The 23,291-nt window shown below is 40.4% G+C and overlaps 1 protein-coding gene across 1 annotated transcript; it reads left to right on the top strand.

The window, feature by feature from the left end:
* Window positions 1–818: 818 nt before the first annotated feature.
* LOC146992301 (3-mercaptopyruvate sulfurtransferase-like) lies at window positions 819–22,710 on the top strand. The gene is made up of 2 exons (XM_085785468.1): window positions 819–1,518; window positions 22,250–22,710. The coding sequence occupies exons 1-2, from the start codon at window positions 939–941 to the stop codon at window positions 22,546–22,548; spliced, it is 879 nt and encodes a 292-aa protein (XP_085641594.1). The 5' UTR covers window positions 819–938; the 3' UTR covers window positions 22,549–22,710.
* Window positions 22,711–23,291: the final 581 nt, after the last annotated feature.

Raw genomic sequence — 23,291 nt, forward strand, 5'->3', positions numbered from 1 at the left:
TTTATATGGGTGTATTTTCCTATTATTAGCTATCATCATTATCATGTTGTTGCTCTTTAATTGTCTTTCTATATAGCCTATTTCGTTTTATATTTCTTATGCTGGCATTTGTGATGTGGAAGAATTTCATTGTCAGGGAAACATATGTTTTCTACTGTGCAAATGACAATATAACACTAAAATAAAATAAAAAGTAAACTCTTAAAACGCGTGGTGAAGGATAAAAGCAGCAAAAGAGATTATTATAAACTTTATTTTTACTTTTGACCCCAGAAAATGGAGTAAAACAACCACAATAAACAATTCAACCACACTGACGAATGAACTTTGTAAAACATACAGTATTTGGTGAATAAAACACATCAGTACAATAGGGTTAACTGAGATCATGATTATTGTGATTATGGAGCAGATAGAACAGCAGAACAGCCTCAGTAAGAGTTCTCCCTTCTCCACCCTTTGTTTGTCTATGAAAATGAAACTAAAAAAGTTAGGTCACGTGTTTTAATGGACGACTGGAGTCCTGTAAAGTGTTGTGAGGTGATGCATGTGATGATAGCCTACAATTACAAATGAACTGAATTTACATGTAAGGTCACATCACAGGTTTAACAAGTTTGAGAGAAATGTCCATTGTCTATCAAACTGAAATGAATTCCTGCACTTTGTTTTCGCCTGCAGGTCTGTTTCTATAACACTGGCTGAGACTGCACTGTGATCCCATCAGGGTCCATATGAACTGTCACCGCCTCCCTCCCTTCACTTCCAGCTGCTGCAGACTGACCTGGAGGCGTGTTGCCTGTTGCGCTCCATCGCTCCCTCTCTCTCCACCGTTGCCAACCTTTGGCACCGCCAGCCAGGACCTGTATAGTCTCTGGTTAAACTGCAGCATAGCGTTAACTTTGAAAGCCTGTCCGTCTACCTCTCCAGCTTCACCCATGGCGCTTCAGGCGGGGGCTCTGGTCACCTCCAAATGGCTCGCGGAGGCTGTGAAGGCGCAGGGGAAAACGCGCGTCTTGGACACCTCATGGTATCTGCCCAAACTGCGGCGCAACGCCAAGAGCGAGTTCAAGAAAAGACACATACCAGGAGCGGCTTTCTTTGACATAGACCAGTGCTGTGATAAAACCTCCCCTCTGGACCACATGCTGCCGTCGGAGAAGATCTTCGCAGATTACGTCGGGAATTTGGGGATCGAGAGCGACACGCACGTCGTGGTCTACGACGCCAGCGAGTTCGGCGCGTTCTCGGCGCCGCGAGTGTGGTGGATGTTCCGGGTGATGGGGCACAGCGCGGTGTCGCTGCTCAACGGGGGGCTCAGGAACTGGGAGCTGGAGGGTCGACCCCTGAGCGACAAGTACTCCAGACCGGCTCCCAGCGAGTTCAAGGCCTCTCTGAACCGAACCCGGGTCAAGACCTACGAGGACATCCTGGACAACCTGGACACCAGGAAGTTCCAGGTGGTCGATGCCAGACCCGCGGGCAGGTTCAGAGGCCTGGACCCCGAGCCCAGAGACAGTAAGTGGTCTAACCATGTATTGGCAGGTTATAGGCTTTTAATAAAAATACAAGATCTACATGATTACATCTAGTTTTGATTGAGTTCCACTTCATTAGGACCTGTATCCTTCAAAATCAGCTTTTAATACCAAAATTAATTAAATTAAACAAACACAAAATCATTCTTTAACAACTGTCTGTGGACTTTTTCTCACTCCAAACAGGAACAGATCACTAGGAGTATCAATAATTCATCATCAACTATCAGTCTTTTCTGATAGGGTCTACATTTATTAATTATTTTTTTATTTATTATAATGTGTTGGCTATAACATTCTCAAGCACTGAGGATGATGATGGTGATGAGAATGAAGACGGCTTGAGATATCATGACTTTAGAAGCATGACATTGGATTCAGATATAATTTGAAGTCTGATTCCTTTAACTTTAAAGGGATAGTTCAACATTTTGGCAAATTGGCTCATTACCATAATCCCTATAGTCATAGCAGTAGGTTCGTTACCCTTAAAGGGATAGTTCACCCTAGAATGATATTTCGCTCATTATCTACTCACCCTCATGTTGACTAAGGGCTGGAAGAAGTTTCAGATTCCTCCGTGGCTTCTCTGAGTTACAGGGGGTCTCGGCATAGCAGTGCATGTCCATATAACGGTTGCAAAGGGACACCGGAGCTCTTCGTAAAAAAACACACACAAAAAAACATCCAAATACCTCCATGATGCTCGTATGTAATGTCCGTCTTGTGCTGAAGCCCCAAATTGCGTAATTGTCCCGAAAAAAATTAAATAAGTCTATATTTTAAGCTTGTTTGTAGCGGAAGCTTCTCAAAGCTCCTCTTCCTGGTCCGTCCAAATCTCGCGTGATTTGCGCCGGCGTCAGCATGCGTCAGTGCGGTTACTGCGAATCACGCGAGATTTGGACGGACCAGGAAGAGGAGCTTCGAGAAGCTTCCGCTACAAACAAGCTTAAAATATAGACTTATTTAATTTTTTTCGGGACAATTACGCAATTTGGGGCTTCAGCACAAGACGGACATTACATACGAGCATCATGGAGGTATTTGGATGTTTTTTTGTGTGTGTTTTTTTACGAAGAGCTCTGGTGTCCCTTTGCAACCGTTATATGGACATGCACTGCTACACCAAGACCCCCTGTAACTCAGAGAAGGGACGGAGGACTCTGAAACTTCTTCCAGCCCTTAGTCAACATGAGGGTGAGTAGATAATGAGCGAAATATCATTCTAGGGTGAACTATCCCTTTAATTGTCGGTGCAAGCTATTTTTAGAACAGCGGAGCAGAGCCGTGAGCTGCTCAGAGCTACGCTACGGAGGCAAATGGGATTTCTAGGTTTCCCTCATCAAACTCAGGAGTTGTTTTCGAGGTAAATACAGAGACTGCTTGCTGAACAACTGCCCCAGACGGGAACGTGCATCAGCTGTTTTGCATGAATTTACCTAAAAAAACAACTCTGTCTCGTAACTTTCTATTATTATCTCATAGCGTGGTGAATGTCCAGGTCACAACTTGTCCGTGAGAGCGTTTTGGAGTTGTTGGATTGTGTATTTGATGAGGGAAACCAAGAAATCCCAGCCTCCGTAGCGTAGCTCTGAGCAGCTCGCGGCTCTGCTCCGCCTCCGCCGTTCTAAAAATAACTTGCACCGACAATTAAAGGTTACAAACCTACTCCAAAGACTATAGGGATTATGGCAATGGTCCAATTTGCCAAAAATATCTGATGGTTTTGTTTGTAAAGGTGTTTTCATCTCTATCAGATGAGCCAAAACACACTGAGCTGAGTCCTGAGGCTAAAGTCGTCTTGGGTTAAGTCATGCAGTTCAATCAGACTTGTTTAACAGCTCCTACTGAGTTTATTGTCAGGGTTCGTGTTAACTGTACATTTGCAAAAACCTGTTTATCAAACATGCAATAGAGAAAAGGTTGATACCGCAGTGAATCTCCTCGAGTTTCTTGTCTATGTAGTTGAGTGGTTTCTGTCAGTACAATGAATCCAGACGTATTGATTCTATTAATCAGGTGACATGTGTTCACTGATCAGACAGAACTGTTAATTCATTGATTCGATCCAGGAGAAGTGATGTAAGGAATGTGAGAAAGACAGAAAGACTGAAAGCTGATTAGTTAATCATATTAAATTATATACTGAAAAACCCCATAAACATAGATATCGATAAAAGGCTCATTTTGTGAAACCATCGTGCATAAAATCCCAAATATATTTAGATTATTATCACAATGACAAAAGACAGGCCTGGCGGGTCTGGGTCTGGCGGCATTGAGCCCAAGCCAAATTTCCCCCCAGGGGACAATAAAGTGTCTGTCTGTCTGTCTGTCTGTCTGTCTGTCTGTCTGTCTGTCTGTCTGTCTGTCTGTCTGTCTGTCTGTCTGTCTGTCTGTCTATCTGTCTATCTATATCTACATTATCACAACTACATTATCACAACAAGCTACAGGTACAGGGCATATTGGCTTGAAAAAAACAACAACTTAAATATACAATATATTTTGAAAATAATGAGCTATTTATCATATCATAATCTACAAAAAGTGTGTAAACCATATTATAGAATCAAATTAAACCATTTATTGGACCCATCACTTTACTCATATTGAATTTTAAGGACTTTGATGGATAGAAGACATTTCTGCTTATTACATTTATTGCATCTAATGTGGCTCCTCCTTTAGTGTCATTGTGAAAATATAAATGCATTGCTTTGGTTTGGTTGAGTACGATCAGACCTATTTAGACCTCTATAGTATCGCTCATGAAAATATCATAACAGATGAAATGCCATTCTTACACACACAGTATGAGCTCAGTGCTCAGGACTCGGATACAGTGGAAAAACCATAATGAGCCGCTGAGTACATGACTTCCTTGTATATGGCCTTTCTGCAGCGTTTGCTCTGGACAAACACACAGGGCGCAAGGCCGAGCCGGACTCACTGAACAACACAAACACAGAAGGAGAGTGAGCCGACAGAGCGTGCTTGCATAACCATGCATTTTATCTACAGTCACTGACCCATATGCTCACACACAGACACACACACACACACACACACAGGAGGACAGTAAGCAGGGTAGTAGTGTTGTGGGGTTTAGACCCTGTCCACCCATCAGACATGTTGTTATATGTAGACAACAGTATGTGGTGATAAGACACCTATAGTACGTGACTTATCACCATCATACATCCATAGACTCCACACCCACAATAACGCACCTAGTGAAAGTCTTTGATGTGCTGGTGCAGCGCTCGTCTGCAGGTGAAACTCCACATGTGTCAGCAGTGACCTTTGACCCCAGGTAGACCGACTGCTGCTGTTACACAGAGCTGACATGCAGCAAACTCTTTAGGCTACAGCACAAGTGCATGAGATGAGCTAGTTTTTGTCCTATTTACTGTTTAATTAAGACACTTCTGCAGCATGAATCCCCCTGTTTTTATCACTTTTAGTTTGAGGTCATCCACAAAACCTCATTGTTCTTTGGTGTCAAATGTGTTTTTGCACCAAAAATTGACACTGAATATTTGCTCGGATACATGTAGTCTAATCAAATATGTATACATTTTGTTCTTGTAGGCTGATAATGTTACAACAATATCTAACAAAGTTTGTCTTCTTTTGTGAAAAAAGATACATTGAAGATAAGTAGTAATGTATATCAAAAAAACAACGATTGTTTTGTGTTTTTTTTTTTGTGTAACTCTACTCACCCAATATCGACTTTCGTCAACAGATGACATAAGGAGACATTCACAGCCAACTTGTGATTTGTATTGTGAGTTTTATGTTGGGACTACAGATGGAAACTAGAAAAGGCATTTCCAAGAATGGAAATGGTGTGACTGCTGACAGCAGCTGAATGCTGTTGCAGAATTAGCAAATAGTGCTAGCAGTGATCACCATACAAATGTTTGACCAAGGTCGGAATTGAACCCACAACCTCATGGTCAGTAGACTTCCACTCTGCCTCTAGGCCACAGTGCACACACAGTTGCAAAGCCTGTTGTCTGTTGATGAGCTGCACTCTGTCTCACTCTGACATCAAGAAAGCTTGAGAGTCAAGCTTGAATGACTTACAAATAAAATTTCTGTGAATTTCAGGCTGAGAGCAGCAGTTTCAACATGAAGCAAGTTATCAGAAGTCAACAGAGGACGACTGGGAAAATAATTCACTATAATTGTTATTGAGGCAAGATTTGAACCAGTCACCTTCAGGTCTCTGCTGAATAATTGGAATCAAAAGTCAAGCAATGATGTGAAATGACTGAGGCAGGAATCGAACCCGTGACCATATGATCACTAAACCTTTACTCTGCCACTCGGCTACAGAGAGCACACTGCTTTCAAGACTGTTGTCATTCATTGTAATGTGATGATGTGCTGCAAACTGGTACGAGTAATCAAGGAGATAACAAACACCTGTAACCAATTGAAGGCGGGGGAGGAGAGCAGAATTCAACATAACATAACAAGAATTCTTCCCTTGGATTCGAACCAGTGACCTTTGGGTTGGCAGGCAGTTACCCTAACCCCTACACTACAGTGGAGTTGTCAAGATTAGAGGTTGAGACTTTGATGAATGTGAGATTTTTTGTGAAAAAGTTAAATATTTGAAAAAGTATAAATAGTTAAAAAGAGAAAAGTAATGCCGATAAAGTTCAAAAAAAGCTGCACGTTTTGATATATGAATTGTTGAAATAGCACAAAGTATGAAGGACTAGAAGAAGACCGTAAAAAGGCGGAAGAAAATGGCCAAACAGAAGAACAATAGTCACACTAATTAGCCCTAGTGGCTAAATCTGGTACAACCATCTCTTCATTGTTCTACAATTGATTAATGGTATTGTACACTGTCCTGTAATAATAACTAGAAAAAGCATTTCCAAGAATGGAAATGGTGTGACTGCTGATAGCAACTGAACGCTGTTGCAGAATTAGCAAATAGTGCAAGCAGTGATCACCGTACAAATGTTTGACCAAGGTCAGAATCGAACCCACAACCTCATGGTCATTAGACTTCCACTCTGCCTCTAGGCCACGGTGCACACACAGTTGCAGAGACTGTTGTCTGTTAATGATCTGCACACTGTCAACATCAAGAAAGCTTGAGAGTCAAGCTTGAATGACTTAGAATGAAAATTTCTGTGAATTTCAGGCTGAGAGCAGCAGTTTCAACATGAAGCAAGTTATCAGAAGTCAACAGAGGACGACTGGGAAAATAATTCACTATAATTGTTGTTGAGGCAAGATTTGAACCAGCAACCTTCAGGTCTCCAGACCAGCAAGCTACCCACTAGGCTACAGACAGAGACAGTATGTGAGGGGTAAAGAAAACCTTTGATAAGAGGATCACTGGCTTCTGCTTAAAAAAAAAAGTAAGGAATCGAAACCATGACCTCATGATCAATAAACCTTTACTCTGCCACTTCGCCACAGAGAGCACAGACATAAGCATGTTGCCATTGTAATGTGATGATGTGCTGCAAACAGTGGCAGAAGCAATTAATGCGTCTCTTAACAAACACCTGTAACCAACTGGACTACAGAGAGAGTTGTGGAGAACTCTCAGCATTGGGCTGAATGAGAGCAGAGAGCTCCCTGGCTGCATTTAAAAAATATTTTAAATTATTATCTAAGTCTCTTTGCATTTTTGACCAGAATTTTAGCCAGAAGACAAGTGTGGCTACAAAACTGGAGAAAATAATTTGTCTAGAGTTTAATTTGCAGAAAAAGTTAAATATTTGAAAAAGTATAAATAGTTAAAAAGAGAAAAGTAATGCCGATAAAGTTCAAAAAAAGCTGCACGTTTTGATATATGAATTGTTGAAATAGCACAACACCTAACACACTAACCATATGGCCACAGAGAACCTGAGTTACAATGAGCTTTATACTATGAGGAATCAAAGACTGTCCAATGACAGCTGAATAATTGGAATCAAAAGTCAAGCAATGATGTGAAATGACTGAGGCAGGAATCGAACCCATGACCGTATGATCACTAAACCTTTACTCTGCCACTCGGCTACAGAGAACACACTGCTTTCAAAACTGTTGTCATTCATTGTAATGTGATGATGTGCTGCAAACTGGTACGAGTAATCAAGGAGATAACAAACACCTGTAACCAATTGAAGGCGGGGGAGGAGAGCAGAATTCAACATAACATAAAAAGAATTCTTCCCTTGGATTCGAACCAGTGACCTTAGGGTTGGCAAGCAGTTACCCTACCCCCTACACTACAGTGGAGTTGTGAAGAGGAGAGGTTGAGACTTTGATGAATGTGAGATTTTTTGTGAAAAAGTTAAATATTTGAAAAAGTATAAATAGTTAAAAAGAGAAAAGTAATGCCGATAAAGTTCAAAAAAAGCTGCACGTTTTGATATATGAATTGTTGAAATAGCACAAAGTATGAAGGACTAGAAGAAGACCGTAAAAAGGCGGAAGAAAATGGCCAAACAGAAGAACAATAGTGTGACTGCTTCAGCAGTCACACTAACTAGAAAAAGCATTTCCAAGAATGGAAATGGTGTGACTGCTGACAGCAACTGAACGCTGTTGCAGAATTAGCAAATAGTGCAAGCTGTGATCACCATACAAATGTTTGACCAAGGTCAGAATCGATCCCACATCCTCATGGTCATTAGACTTCCACTCTGCCTCTAGGCCACAGTGCACACACAGTTGCAGAGACTGTTGTCTGTTAATGATCTGCACACTGTCAACATCAAGAAAGCTTGAGAGTCAAGCTTGAATGACTTAGAATGAAAATGTCTGTGAATTTCAGGCTGAGCACTAACCATATGGCCACAGAGAACCTGAGTTACAATGAGCTTTATACTATGAGGAATCAAAGACTGTCCAATGACAGCTGAATAATTGGAATCAAAGTCAAGCAATGAAGTGAAAAGACTGAGGCAGGAATCGAACCCATGACCATATGATCACTAAACCTTTACTCTGCCACTCGGCTACAGAGAGCACACTGCTTTCAAAACTGTTGTCATTCATTGTAATGTGATAATGTGCTGCAAACTGGTATGAGTAATCAAGGAGATAACAAACACCTGTAACCAATTGAAGGCGGGGGAGGAGAGCAGAATTCAACATAACATAACAAGAGTTCTTCCCTTGGATTCGAACCAGTGACCTTAGGGTTGGCAAGCAGTTACTCTAACCACTACACTACAGTGGAGTTGTGAAGAAGAGAGGTTGAGACTTTGATGAATGTGAGATTTTTTGTGAAAAAGTTAAATATTTGAAAAAGTATAAATAGTTAAAAAGAGAAAAGTAATGCCGATAAAGTTCAAAAAAAGCTGCACGTTTTGATATATGAATTGTTGAAATAGCACAAAGTATGAAGGACTAGAAGAAGACCGTAAAAAGGCGGAAGAAAATGGCCAAACAGAAGAACAATAGTGTGACTGCTTCAGCAGTCACACTAACTAATAAGATGTTTCTGTCTGTCCTAGTGAGGGTCTTACGGTGGCCCTGCAACATAAGGAACATGTGCAGATGGACAACATTCAAAACTAGAAAAAGCATTTCCAAGAATGGAAATGGTGTGACTGCTGATAGCAACTGAACGCTGTTGCAGAATTAGCAAATAGTGCAAGCTGTGATCACCATACAAATGTTTGACCAAGGTCAGAATCGAACCCACATCCTCATGGTCATTAGACTTCCACTCTGCCTCTAGGCCACGGTGCACACACAGTTGCAGAGACTGTTGTCTGTTAATGATCTGCACACTGTCAACATCAAGAAAGCTTGAGAGTCAAGCTTGAATGACTTAGAATGAAAATGTCTGTGAATTTCAGGCTGAGCACTAACCATATGGCCACAGAGAACCTGAGTTACAATGAGCTTTATACTATGAGGAATCAAAGACTGTCCAATGACAGCTGAATAATTGGAATCAAAAGTCAAGCAATGAAGTGAAAAGACTGAGGCAGGAATCGAACCCATGACCATATGATCACTAAACCTTTACTCTGCCACTCGGCTACAGAGAGCACACTGCTTTCAAAACTGTTGTCATTCATTGTAATGTGATGATGTGCTGCAAACTGGTACGAGTAATCAAGGAGATAACAAACACCTGTAACCAATTGAAGGCGGGGGAGGAGAGCAGAATTCAACATAACATAACAAGAGTTCTTCCCTTGGATTCGAACCAGTGACCTTAGGATTGGCAAGCAGTTACCCTACCCCCTACACTACAGTGGAGTTGTGAAGAAGAGAGGTTGATACTTTGATGAATGTGAGATTTTTTGTGAAAAAGTTAAATATTTTAAAAAGTATAAATAGTTAAAAAGAGAAAAGTAATGCCGATAAAGTTCAAAAAAAGCTGCACGTTTTGATATATGAATTGTTGAAATAGCACAAAGTATGAAGGACTAGAAGAAGACCGTAAAAAGGCGGAAGAAAATGGCCAAACAGAAGAACAATAGTGTGACTGCTTCAGCAGTCACACTAACTAGAAAAAGCATTTCCAAGAATGGAAATGGTGTGACTGCTGACAGCAACTGAACGCTGTTGCAGAATTAGCAAATAGTGCAAGCTGTGATCACCATACAAATGTTTGACCGAGGTCAGAATCGAACCCACATCCTCATGGTCATTAGACTTCCACTCTGCCTCTAGGCCACAGTGCACACACAGTTGCAGAGACTGTTGTCTGTTAATGATCTGCACACTGTCAACATCAAGAAAGCTTGAGAGTCAAGCTTGAATGACTTAGAATGAAAATGTCTGTGAATTTCAGGCTGAGCACTAACCATACGGCCACAGAGAACCTGAGTTACAATGAGCTTTATACTATGAGGAATCAAAGACTGTCCAATGACAGCTGAATAATTGGAATCAAAAGTCAAGCAATGAAGTGAAGAGACTGAGGCAGGAATCGAACCCATGACCATATGATCACTAAACCTTTACTCTGCCACTCGGCTACAGAGAGCACACTGCTTTCAAAACTGTTGTCATTCATTGTAATGTGATGATGTGCTGCAAACTGGTATGAGTAATCAAGGAGATAACAAACACCTGTAACCAATTGAAGGCGGTGGAGGAGAGCAGAATTCAACATAACATAACAAGAGTTCTTCCCTTGGATTCGAACCAGCGACCTTAGGGTTGGCAGGCATCCACCCTAACCCCTACACTACAGTGGAGTTGTGAAGAAGAGAGGTTGAGACTTTGATGAATGTGAGATTTTTTGTGAAAAAGTTAAATATTTGAAAAAGTATAAATAGTTAAAAAGAGAAAAGTAATGCCGATAAAGTTCAAAAAAAGCTGCACGTTTTGATATATGAATTGTTGAAATAGCACAAAGTATGAAGGACTAGAAGAAGACCGTAAAAAGGCGGAAGAAAATGGCCAAACAGAAGAACAATAGTGTGACTGCTTCAGCAGTCACACTAACTAGAAAAAGCATTTCCAAGAATGGAAATGGCGTGACTGCTGATAGCAACTGAACGCTGTTGCAGAATTAGCAAATAGTGCAAGCTGTGATCACCATACAAATGTTTGACCAAGGTCAGAATCGAACCCACATCCTCATGGTCATTAGACTTCCACTCTGCCTCTAGGCCACAGTGCACACACAGTTGCAGAGACTGTTGTCTGTTAATGATCTGCACACTGTCAACATCAAGAAAGCTTGAGAGTCAAGCTTGAATGACTTAGAATGAAAATGTCTGTGAATTTCAGGCTGAGCACTAACCATATGGCCACAGAGAACCTGAGTTACAATGAGCTTTATACTATGAGGAATCAAAGACTGTCCAATGACAGCTGAATAATTGGAATCAAAAGTCAAGCAATGAAGTGAAAAGACTGAGGCAGGAATTGAACCCATGACCATATGATCACTAAACCTTTACTCTGCCACTCGGCTACAGAGAGCACACTGCTTTCAAGACTGTTGTCATTCATTGTAATGTGATGATGTGCTGCAAACTGGTATGAGTAATCAAGAAGATAACAAACACCTGTAACCAATTGAAGGCGGGGGAGGAGAGCAGAATTCAACATAACATAACAAGAGTTCTTCCCTTGGATTCGAACCAGTGACCTTAGGGTTGGCAAACATCCACCCTAACCCCTACACTACAGTGGAGTTGTGAAGAAGAGAGGTTGAGACTTTGATGAATGTGAGATTTTTTGTGAAAAAGTTAAATATTTGAAAAAGTATAAATAGTTAAAAAGAGAAAAGTAATGCCGATAAAGTTCAAAAAAAGCTGCACGTTTTGATATATGAATTGTTGAAATAGCACAAAGTATGAAGGACTAGAAGAAGACCGTAAAAAGGCGGAAGAAAATGGCCAAACAGAAGAACAATGCAGTCACACTAACTAGAAAAAGCATTTCCAAGAATGGAAATGGTGTGACTGCTGACAGCAACTGAACGCTGTTGCAGAATTAGCAAATAGTGCAAGCAGTGATCACCATACAAATGTTTGACCAAGGCCAGAATCGAACCCACAACCTCATGGTCATTAGACTTCCACTCTGCCTCTAGGCCACGGTGCACACACAGTTGCAGAGACTGTTGTCTGTTAATGATCTGCACACTGTCAACATCAAGACAGCTTGAGAGTCAAGCTTGAATGACTTAGAATGAAAATTTCTGTGAATTTCAGGCTGAGAGCAGCAGTTTCAACATGAAGCAAGTTATCAGAAGTCAACAGAGGACGACTGGGAAAATAATTCACTATAATTGTTGTTGAGGCAAGATTTGAACCAGCAACCTTCAGGTCTCCAGACCAGCAAGCTAACCACTAGGCTACAGACAGAGACAGTATGTGAGGGGTAAAGAAAACCTTTAGATAAGAGGATCACTGGCTTCTGCTTAAAAAAAAAAGTAAGGAATCGAACCCATGACCTCATGATCAATAAACCTTTACTCTGCCACTTCGCCACAGAGAGCACAGACATAAGCATGTTTCAGACAGAGTTGTGGAGAATTCTCAGCATTGGGCTGAATGAGAGCAGAGAGCTCCCTGGCTGCATTTAAAAAATATTTAAAATTATTATCTAAGTCTCTTTGCATTTTTGACCAGAATTTTAGCCAGAAGACAAGTGTGGCTACAAAACTGGAGAAAATAATTTGTCTAGAGTTTAATTTGCAGAAAAAGTTAAATATTTTAAAAAGTATAAATAGTTAAAAAGAGAAAAGTAACGCCGATAAAGTTCAAAAAAAGCTGCACGTTTTGATATATGAATTGTTGAAATAGCACAACACCTAACACACTAACCATATGGCCACAGAGAACCTGAGTTACAATGAGCTTTATACTATGAGGAATCAAAGACTGTCCAATGACAGCTGAATAATTGGAATCAAAAGTCAAGCAATGAAGTGAAAAGACTGAGGCAGGAATCGAACCCATGACCATATGATCACTAAACCTTTACTCTGCCACTCGGCTACAGAGAGCACACTGCTTTCAAAACTGTTGTCATTCATTGTAATGTGATGATGTGCTGCAAACTGGTATGAGTAATCAAGGAGATAACAAACACCTGTAACCAATTGAAGGCAGGGGAGGAGAGCAGAATTCAACATAACATAACAAGAGTTCTTCCCTTGGATTCGAACCAGTGACCTTAGGGTTGGCAAGCAGTTACCCTACCCCCTACACTACAGTGGAGTTGTGAAGAAGAGAGGTTGAGACTTTGATGAATGTGAGATTTTTTGTGAAAAAGTTAAATATTTGAAAAAGTATAAATAGTTAAAAAGAGAAAAGTAATGCCGATAAAGTTCAAAAAAAGCTGCACGTTTTGATATATGAATTGTTGAAATAGCACAAAGTATGAAGGACTAGAAGAAGACCGTAAAAAGGCGGAAGAAAATGGCCAAACAGAAGAACAATAGTGTGACTGCTTCAGCAGTCACACTAACTAGAAAACGCATTTCCAAGAATGGAAATGGTGTGACTGCTGACAGCAACTGAACGCTGTTGCAGAATTAGCAAATAGTGCAAGCTGTGATCACCATACAAATGTTTGACCAAGGTCAGAATCGATCCCACATCCTCATGGTCATTAGACTTCCACTCTGCCTCTAGGCCACAGTGCACACACAGTTGCAGAGACTGTTGTCTGTTAATGATCTGCACACTGTCAACATCAAGAAAGCTTGAGAGTCAAGCTTGAATGACTTAGAATGAAAATGTCTGTGAATTTCAGGCTGAGCACTAACCATATGGCCACAGAGAACCTGAGTTACAATGAGCTTTATACTATGAGGAATCAAAGACTGTCCAATGACAGCTGAATAATTGGAATCAAAAGTCAAGCAATGATGTGAAATGACTGAGGCAGGAATCGAACCCGTGACCATATGATCACTAAACCTTTACTCTGCCACTCGGCTACAGAGAGCACACTGCTTTCAAGACTGTTGTCATTCATTGTAATGTGATGATGTGCTGCAAACTGGTACGAGTAATCAAGGAGATAACAAACACCTGTAACCAATTGAAGGCGGGGGAGGAGAGCAGAATTCAACATAACATAACAAGAATTCTTCCCTTGGATTCGAACCAGTGACCTTAGGGTTGGCAGGCAGTTACCCTAACCCCTACACTACAGAGGAGTTGTCAAGAAGAGAGGTTGAGACTTTGATGAATGTGAGATTTTTCAATGATGCTTAAAACAAAAATAAATTAATATAAATTAGCCACACCAAGTAAGAAGAGGACTTTTTTGTGACCTGTGACTATTTTTTGGTGAATTAAAATGAATTAAAAAGCACTTAACAGCAAGTTACAAAGTTGAGCTCCTTCTCCTGCTGATGTGAAAAAAATGCATTGAGCTTAATGAGAGCAGAGAGCTCCCTGGCTGCATCTAAAAAATATTTAAAATTATTATCTAAGTCTCTTTGCATTTTTGACCAGAATTTTAGCCAGAAGACAAGTGTGGCTACAAAACTGGAGAAAATAATTTGTCTAGAGTTTAATTTGTGGCCATGCTGACAGTTTAGCCAGAAAAACTCTAGAATGTTTTTTTGCCTCTCTCCACTCTGACACCACTCTGGCTCTGCTCGTTAGACGCAATACACACACATTATAAAGCTGAAAAAAATCAGAAAAAGTTAAATATTTGAAAAAGTATAAATAGTTAAAAAGAGAAAAGTAATGCCGATAAAGTTCAAAAGAAGCTGCACGTTTTGATATATGAATTGTTGAAATAGCACAAAGTATGAAGGACTAGAAGAAGACCGTAAAAAGGCGGAAGAAAATGGCCAAACAGAAGAACAATAGTGTGACTGCTTCAGCAGTCACACTAACTAGAAAAAGCATTTCCAAGAATGGAAATGGCGTGACTGCTGATAGCAACTGAACGCTGTTGCAGAATTAGCAAATAGTGCAAGCTGTGATCACCATACAAATGTTTGACCAAGGTCAGAATCGAACCCACATCCTCATGGTCATTAGACTTCCACTCTGCCTCTAGGCCACAGTGCACACACAGTTGCAGAGACTGTTGTCTGTTAATGATCTGCACACTGTCAACATCAAGAAAGCTTGAGAGTCAAGCTTGAATGACTTAGAATGAAAATGTCTGTGAATTTCAGGCTGAGCACTAACCATATGGCCACAGAGAACCTGAGTTACAATGAGCTTTATACTATGAGGAATCAAAGACTGTCCAATGACAGCTGAATAATTGGAATCAAAAGTCAAGCAATGAAGTGAAAAGACTGAGGCAGGAATTGAACCCATGACCATATGATCACTAAACCTTTACTCTGCCACTCGGCTACAGAGAGCACACTGCTTTCAAGACTGTTGTCATTCATTGTAATGTGATGATGTGCTGCAAACTGGTATGAGTAATCAAGAAGATAACAAACACCTGTAACCAATTGAAGGCGGGGGAGGAGAGCAGAATTCAACATAACATAACAAGAGTTCTTCCCTTGGATTCGAACCAGTGACCTTAGGGTTGGCAAACATCCACCCTAACCCCTACACTACAGTGGAGTTGTGAAGAAGAGAGGTTGAGACTTTGATGAATGTGAGATTTTTTGTGAAAAAGTTAAATATTTGAAAAAGTATAAATAGTTAAAAAGAGAAAAGTAATGCCGATAAAGTTCAAAAAAAGCTGCACGTTTTGATATATGAATTGTTGAAATAGCACAAAGTATGAAGGACTAGAAGAAGACCGTAAAAAGGCGGAAGAAAATGGCCAAACAGAAGAACAATAGTGTGACTGCTTCAGCAGTCACACTAACTAGAAAAAGCATTTCCAAGAATGGAAATGGTGTGACTGCTGACAGCAACTGAACGCTGTTGCAGAATTAGCAAATAGTGCAAGCAGTGATCACCATACAAATGTTTGACCAAGGCCAGAATCGAACCCACAACCTCATGGTCATTAGACTTCCACTCTGCCTCTAGGCCACGGTGCACACACAGTTGCAGAGACTGTTGTCTGTTAATGATCTGCACACTGTCAACATCAAGACAGCTTGAGAGTCAAGCTTGAATGACTTAGAATGAAAATTTCTGTGAATTTCAGGCTGAGAGCAGCAGTTTCAACATGAAGCAAGTTATCAGAAGTCAACAGAGGACGACTGGGAAAATAATTCACTATAATTGTTGTTGAGGCAAGATTTGAACCAGCAACCTTCAGGTCTCCAGACCAGCAAGCTAACCACTAGGCTACAGACAGAGACAGTATGTGAGGGGTAAAGAAAACCTTTAGATAAGAGGATCACTGGCTTCTGCTTAAAAAAAAAAGTAAGGAATCGAACCCATGACCTCATGATCAATAAACCTTTACTCTGCCACTTCGCCACAGAGAGCACAGACATAAGCATGTTTCAGACAGAGTTGTGGAGAATTCTCAGCATTGGGCTGAATGAGAGCAGAGAGCTCCCTGGCTGCATTTAAAAAATATTTAAAATTATTATCTAAGTCTCTTTGCATTTTTGACCAGAATTTTAGCCAGAAGACAAGTGTGGCTACAAAACTGGAGAAAATAATTTGTCTAGAGTTTAATTTGCAGAAAAAGTTAAATATTTTAAAAAGTATAAATAGTTAAAAAGAGAAAAGTAACGCCGATAAAGTTCAAAAAAAGCTGCACGTTTTGATATATGAATTGTTGAAATAGCACAACACCTAACACACTAACCATATGGCCACAGAGAACCTGAGTTACAATGAGCTTTATACTATGAGGAATCAAAGACTGTCCAATGACAGCTGAATAATTGGAATCAAAAGTCAAGCAATGATGTGAAATGACTGAGGCAGGAATCGAACCCGTGACCATATGATCACTAAACCTTTACTCTGCCACTCGGCTACAGAGAGCACACTGCTTTCAAGACTGTTGTCATTCATTGTAATGTGATGATGTGCTGCAAACTGGTATGAGTAATCAAGGAGATAACAAACACCTGTAACCAATTGAAGGCGGGGGAGGAGAGCAGAATTCAACATAACATAACAAGAATTCTTCCCTTGGATTCGAACCAGTGACCTTAGGGTTGGCAGGCAGTTACCCTAACCCCTACACTACAGAGGAGTTGTCAAGAAGGGAGGTTGAGACTTTGATGAATGTGAGATTTTTCAATGATGCTTAAAACAAAAAGAAATTAATATAAATTAGCCACACCAAGTAAGAAGAGGACTTTTTTGTGACCTGTGACTATTTTTTGGTGAATTAAAATGAATTAAAAAGCACTTAACAGCAAGTTACAAAGTTGAGCTCCTTCTCCTGCTGATGTGAAAAAAATGCATTGAGCTTAATGAGAGCAGAGAGCTCCCTGGCTGCATTTAAAAAATATTTAAAATTATTATCTAAGTCTCTTTGCATTTTTGACCAGAATTTTAGCCAGAAGACAAGTGTGGCTACAAAACTGGAGAAAATAATTTGTCTAGAGTTTAATTTGTGGCCATGCTGACAGTTTAGCCAGAAAAACTCTAGAATGTTTTTTTGCCTCTCTCCACTCTGACACCACTCTGGCTCTGCTCGTTAGACGCAATACACACACATTATAAAGCTGAAAAAAATCAGAAAAAGTTAAATATTTGAAAAAGTATAAATAGTTAAAAAGAGAAAAGTAATGCCGATAAAGTTCAAAAGAAGCTGCACGTTTTGATATATGAATTGTTGAAATAGCACAAAGTATGAAGGACTAGAAGAAGACCGTAAAAAGGCGGAAGAAAATGGCCAAACAGAAGAACAATAGTGTGACTGCTTCAGCAGTCACACTAACTAGAAAAAGCATTTCCAAGAATGGAAATGGTGTGACTGCTGATAGCAACTAAACGCTGTTGCAGAATTAGCAAATAGTGCAAGCAGTGATCACCATACAAATGTTTGACCAAGGTCAGAATTGAACCCACAACCTCATGGTCATTAGACTTCCACTCTGCCTCTAGGCCACGGTGCACACACAGTTGCAGAGACTGTTGTCTGTTAATGATCTGCACACTGTCAACATCAAGAAAGCTTGAGAGTCAAGCTTGAATGACTTAGAATGAAAATTTCTGTGAATTTCAGGCTGAGAGCAGCAGTTTCAACATGAAGCAAGTTATCAGAAGTCAACAGAGGACAACTGGGAAAATAATTCACTATAATTGTTGTTGAGGCAAGAATTGAACCAGCAACCTTCAGGTCTCCAGACCAGCAAGCTAACCACTAGGCTACAGACAGAGACAGTATGTGAGGGGTAAAAAAAACCTTTGATAAGAGGATCACTGGCTTCTGCTTAAAAAAAAAAGTAAGGAATCGAACCCATGACCTCATGATCAATAAACCTTTACTCTGCCACTTCGCCACAGAGAGCACAGACATAAGCATGTTTCAGACAGAGTTGTGGAGAACTCTCAGCATTAGGCTGAATGAGAGCAGAGAGCTCCCTGGCTGCATTTAAAAAATATTTAAAATTATTATCTAAGTCTCTTTGCATTTTTGACCAGAATTTTAGCCAGAAGACAAGTGTGGCTACAAAACTGGAGAAAATGATTTGTCTAGAGTTTAATTTGCAGAAAAAGTTAAATATTTTAAAAAGTATAAATAGTTAAAAAGAGAAAAGTAACGCCGATAAAGTTCAAAAAAAGCTGCACGTTTTGATATATGAATTGTTGAAATAGCACAACACCTAACACACTAACCATATGGCCACAGAGAACCTGAGTTACAATGAGCTTTATACTATGAGGAATCAAAGACTGTCCAATGACAGCTGAATAATTGGAATCAAAAGTCAAGCAATGATGTGAAATGACTGAGGCAGGAATCGAACCCGTGACCATATGATCACTAAACCTTTACTCTGCCACTCGGCTACAGAGAGCACACTGCTTTCAAGACTGTTGTCATTCATTGTAATGTGATGATATGCTGCAAACTGGTACGAGTAATCAAGGAGATAACAAACACCTGTAACCAATTGAAGGCGCGGGGGAGGAGAGCAGAATTCAACATAACATAACAAGAATTCTTCCCTTGGATTCGAACCAGTGACCTTAGGGTTGGCAGGCAGTTACCCTAACCCCTACACTACAGAGGAGTTGTCAAAAAGAGAGGTTGAGACTTTGATGAATGTGAGATTTTTCAATGATGCTTAAAACAAAAATAAATTAATATAAATTAGCCACACCAAGCTGTGACTATTTTTTGGTGAATTAAAATGAATTAAAAAGCACTTAACAGCAAGTTACAAAGTTGAGCTCCTTCTCCTGCTGATGTGAAAAAAATGCATTGAGCTTAATGAGAGCAGAGAGCTCCCTGGCTGCATTTAAAAAATATTTAAAATTATTATCTAAGTCTCTTTGCATTTTTGACCAGAATTTTAGCCAGAAGACAAGTGTGGCTACAAAACTGGAGAAAATAATTTGTCTAGAGTTTAATTTGTGGCCATGCTGACAGTTTAGCCAGAAAAACTCTAGAATGTTTTTTTGCCTCTCTCCACTCTGACACCACTCTGGCTCTGCTCGTTAGACGCAACACACACACATTATAAAGCTGAAAAAAATCAGAAAAAGTTAAATATTTTAAAAAGTATAAATAGTTAAAAAGAGAAAAGTAATGCCGATAAAGTTCAAAAAAAGCTGCACGTTTTGATATATGAATTGTTGAAATAGCACAAAGTATGAAGGACTAGAAGAAGACCGTAAAAAGGCGGAAGAAAATGGCCAAACAGAAGAACAATAGTGTGACTGCTTCAGCAGTCACACTAACTAGAAAAAGCATTTCCAAGAATGGAAATGGTGTGACTGCTGACAGCAACTGAACGCTGTTGCAGAATTAGCAAATAGTGCAAGCTGTGATCACCATACAAATGTTTGACCAAGGTCAGAATCGAACCCACATCCTCATGGTCATTAGACTTCCACTCTGCCTCTAGGCCACGGTGCACACACAGTTGCAGAGACTGTTGTCTGTTAATGATCTGCACACTGTCAACATCAAGAAAGTTTGAGAGTCAAGCTTGAATGACTTAGAATGAAAATGTCTGTGAATTTCAGGCTGAGAGCAGCAGTTTCAACATGAAGCAAGTTATCAGAAGTCAACAGAGGACAACTGGGAAATTAATTCACTATAATTGTTGTTGAGGCAAGATTTGAACCAGCAACCTTCAGGTCTCCAGACCAGCAAGCTAACCACTAGGCTACAGACAGAGACAGTATGTGAGGGGTAAAGAAAACCTTTGATAAGAGGATCACTGGCTTCTGCTTAAAAAAAAAGTAAGGAATCTAACCCAAGACCTCATGATCAATAAACCTTTACTCTGCCACTTCGCCACAGAGAGCACAGACATAAGCATGTTTCAGACAGAGTTGTGGAGAATTCTCAGCATTGGGCTGAATGAGAGCAGAGAGCTCCCTGGCTGCATTTAAAAAATATTTAAAATTATTATCTAAGTCTCTTTGCATTTTTGACCAGAATTTTAGCCAGAAGACAAGTGTGGCTACAAAACTGGAGAAAATAATTTGTCTAGAGTTTAATTTGCAGAAAAAGTTAAATATTTGAAAAAGTATAAATAGTTAAAAAGAGAAAAGTAATGCCGATAAAGTTCAAAAAAAGCTGCACGTTTTGATATATGAATTGTTGAAATAGCACAACACCTAACACACTAACCATATGGCCACAGAGAACCTGAGTTACAATGAGCTTTATACTATGAGGAATCAAAGACTGTCCAATGACAGCTGAATAATTGGAATCAAAAGTCAAGCAATGAAGTGAAAAGACTGAGGCAGGAATCAAACCCATGACCATATGATCACTAAACCTTTACTCTGCCACTCGGCTACAGAGAGCACACTGCTTTCAAAACTGTTGTCATTCATTGTAATGTGATGATGTGCTGCAAACTGGTATGAGTAATCAAGGAGATAACAAACACCTGTAACCAATTGAAGGCGGGGGAGGAGAGCAGAATTCAACATAACATAACAAGAGTTCTTCCCTTGGATTCGAACCAGTGACCTTAGGGTTGGCAAACAGCCACCCTAACCCCTACACTACAGTGGAGTTGTGAAGAAGAGAGGTTGAGACTTTGATGAATGTGAGATTTTTTGTGAAAAAGTTAAATATTTGAAAAAGTATAAATAGTTAAAAAGAGAAAAGTAATGCCGATAAAGTTCAAAAGAAGCTGCACGTTTTGATATATGAATTGTTGAAATAGCACAAAGTATGAAGGACTAGAAGAAGACCGTAAAAAGGCGGAAGAAAATGGCCAAACAGAAGAACAATAGTGTGACTGCTTCAGCAGTCACACTAATAATTGAGAAAACATCTTTACCAATTACACAACACATGCTCACGACACAAGCAAATACACAAACATGCTGCAAATATACTCACAGCACAGCGGAAGTGTTTCCAGGGGACACAAAAAAGAGATGGATCAAACTGGGATGGGCATTAATGGATGTATACTTGAATTATAATACAATGCTCACTATTTCAGTGCTTTGAACTTCAGTGGGCACACATTGTTGAATAACAACTGCATCCCAGCTAGGTCCATCAGTTTTTACTGTCCCCTGGAAACACTTATGTAGTAGTTTTAGGAGTAGGTTCGTTACCTTTAATTGTTGGTGCAAGCTATTTTGCGGAGCAGAGCCGCGAGCTGCTCAGAGCTACGCTACGGAGGCTCATGGGATTTCTTGGTTTCCCTCATCAAACTCATCAAATACAACTTGTCCACAAGAGCGTTTTGGAGTTGTAAACCAAGAAATCCCATTAGCCTCCGTAGTGTAGCTCTGAGCAGCTCGCGGCTCTGCACCAAATAGCTTGCACCAACAATTAAAGGTATACAAACATACTCCTAAAACTATAGGGATTATGGCAATGGGCCAATTTGCCAAAATGTTGAACTATCCCTTTAAGTGTTTGTTTTGTCTATCTGTTTTCTGAACTTGTGGTGCATTGAGCTCTCAGGACCACCGTAGTATCTGACCTACATCACAAGCTTTGGAGGTGCAGACAGTCTGGTTAAATACTCAAGCACTGATGTGATCCTTCATGTATTCGTTCTGTGTATCTTGTTTTCATTGAAGGTGTATTTGAACAGACTCACCTCCAATAGCTTTCTTCACCCTCATATTCAGCACAGTCTCATCCCTTCATACGGAACCAATAATACTGAGCTTGACACCTGAGGAACTTCTACACTTTTGTAACTCTCTCCTGTCTCTCTCTCTCTCTCTGATTGACAGACACTGAGCCCGGACACATCCCCGGCTCCATCAGCATGCCCTTCCACTCCTTCCTGTCTCCGTCCGGTCACTTCCTGCCCAAGGATCAACTCCAGGCTTTGTTCGCCGGGGCGGGTGTGGACCTCGGTCGCCCGCTCTGCATCTCGTGCGGCTCGGCTGTGACTGCGTGTCACGTGGCGCTGGCGGCCCACGAGTGCGGTCACCCTGGGGTGTCGGTGTACGACGGCGGGTGGTCGGAGTGGTTCACCCGCGCCGTCCCCGAGCACGTCATATCTGAGGGACGAGGGAAACATTTGTGATTGGCTGAGGCTCGGTCCAGGTTTTGGATCAGACTGGGACTGACTGGCAAGAAAAGAAGGATGAGGTTCTTCGCTTGTTGTTGGGGAAAGTTGTTCCAAAGATTTAAAAAGAAAGTTTTTGACATTTTGGGAAATACCTCGTGACTTACTTATTTTCTTTCTCGATACCACAGTCATGCCTGTACGCTGAACACACCTACAACATGTTGCGGTGGTTTGCTCTTGATGTTTACCTCACATTATTAGTGTTATTGGTGTTTTCATTTTCTGTATTTCTCAGGAAGGAAGCAAACAAGCCACATATATGTTCTCAAAATGTCGAACTTCTTCTTTAACATAAAAAACCCCCAACAACACAGGACTCAGCAGAGAAACCAGCAGCATGAGAACACCACACTTTGAGTTTCTGATCAGCTCTGAAACTGGAGGTTTGTTTATAGATGTGATAAAACAAAAGTGCACTTTCAATCACAGAGAGCTGCTGAAATGTCAACATGCATGTAATCTGGTAATACATAATATGTGAGTGTATTTGTCAAGGTGCAAAACTGACCTGAGAACAGTGTTGAGTTTGGCGTGAAAAATGCACTTTGAGTTTGTTCGACTATTAGACTTTGGACCCGTGAGCTGAATATTCACACTAGACACACACATTCACACACACTACATGAGATATCCGCCAGTGAAAGAAATGATTCATGTCAGATAAATAAATAAACTTAAACAAACTGTCAACAATATTT

The sequence above is a fragment of the Trachurus japonicus genome, chromosome 1, assembly GCF_045865225.1.
Source record: "Trachurus japonicus isolate A0001 chromosome 1, Traja_1.0".
In the NCBI taxonomy this organism is placed as follows: domain Eukaryota; kingdom Metazoa; phylum Chordata; class Actinopteri; order Carangiformes; family Carangidae; genus Trachurus; species Trachurus japonicus.

Excerpts from the sequence above, each read along its gene's own strand:
- LOC146992301 (XM_085785468.1), top strand. The coding sequence starts at position 939 with ATGGCGCTTCAGGCGGGGGCTCTGGTCACCTCCAAATGGCTCGCGGAG. Across the intron at positions 1,519-22,249 it reads GGACCCCGAGCCCAGAGACA|ACACTGAGCCCGGACACATC; the intron begins GTAAGTGGTCTA and ends TCTGATTGACAG.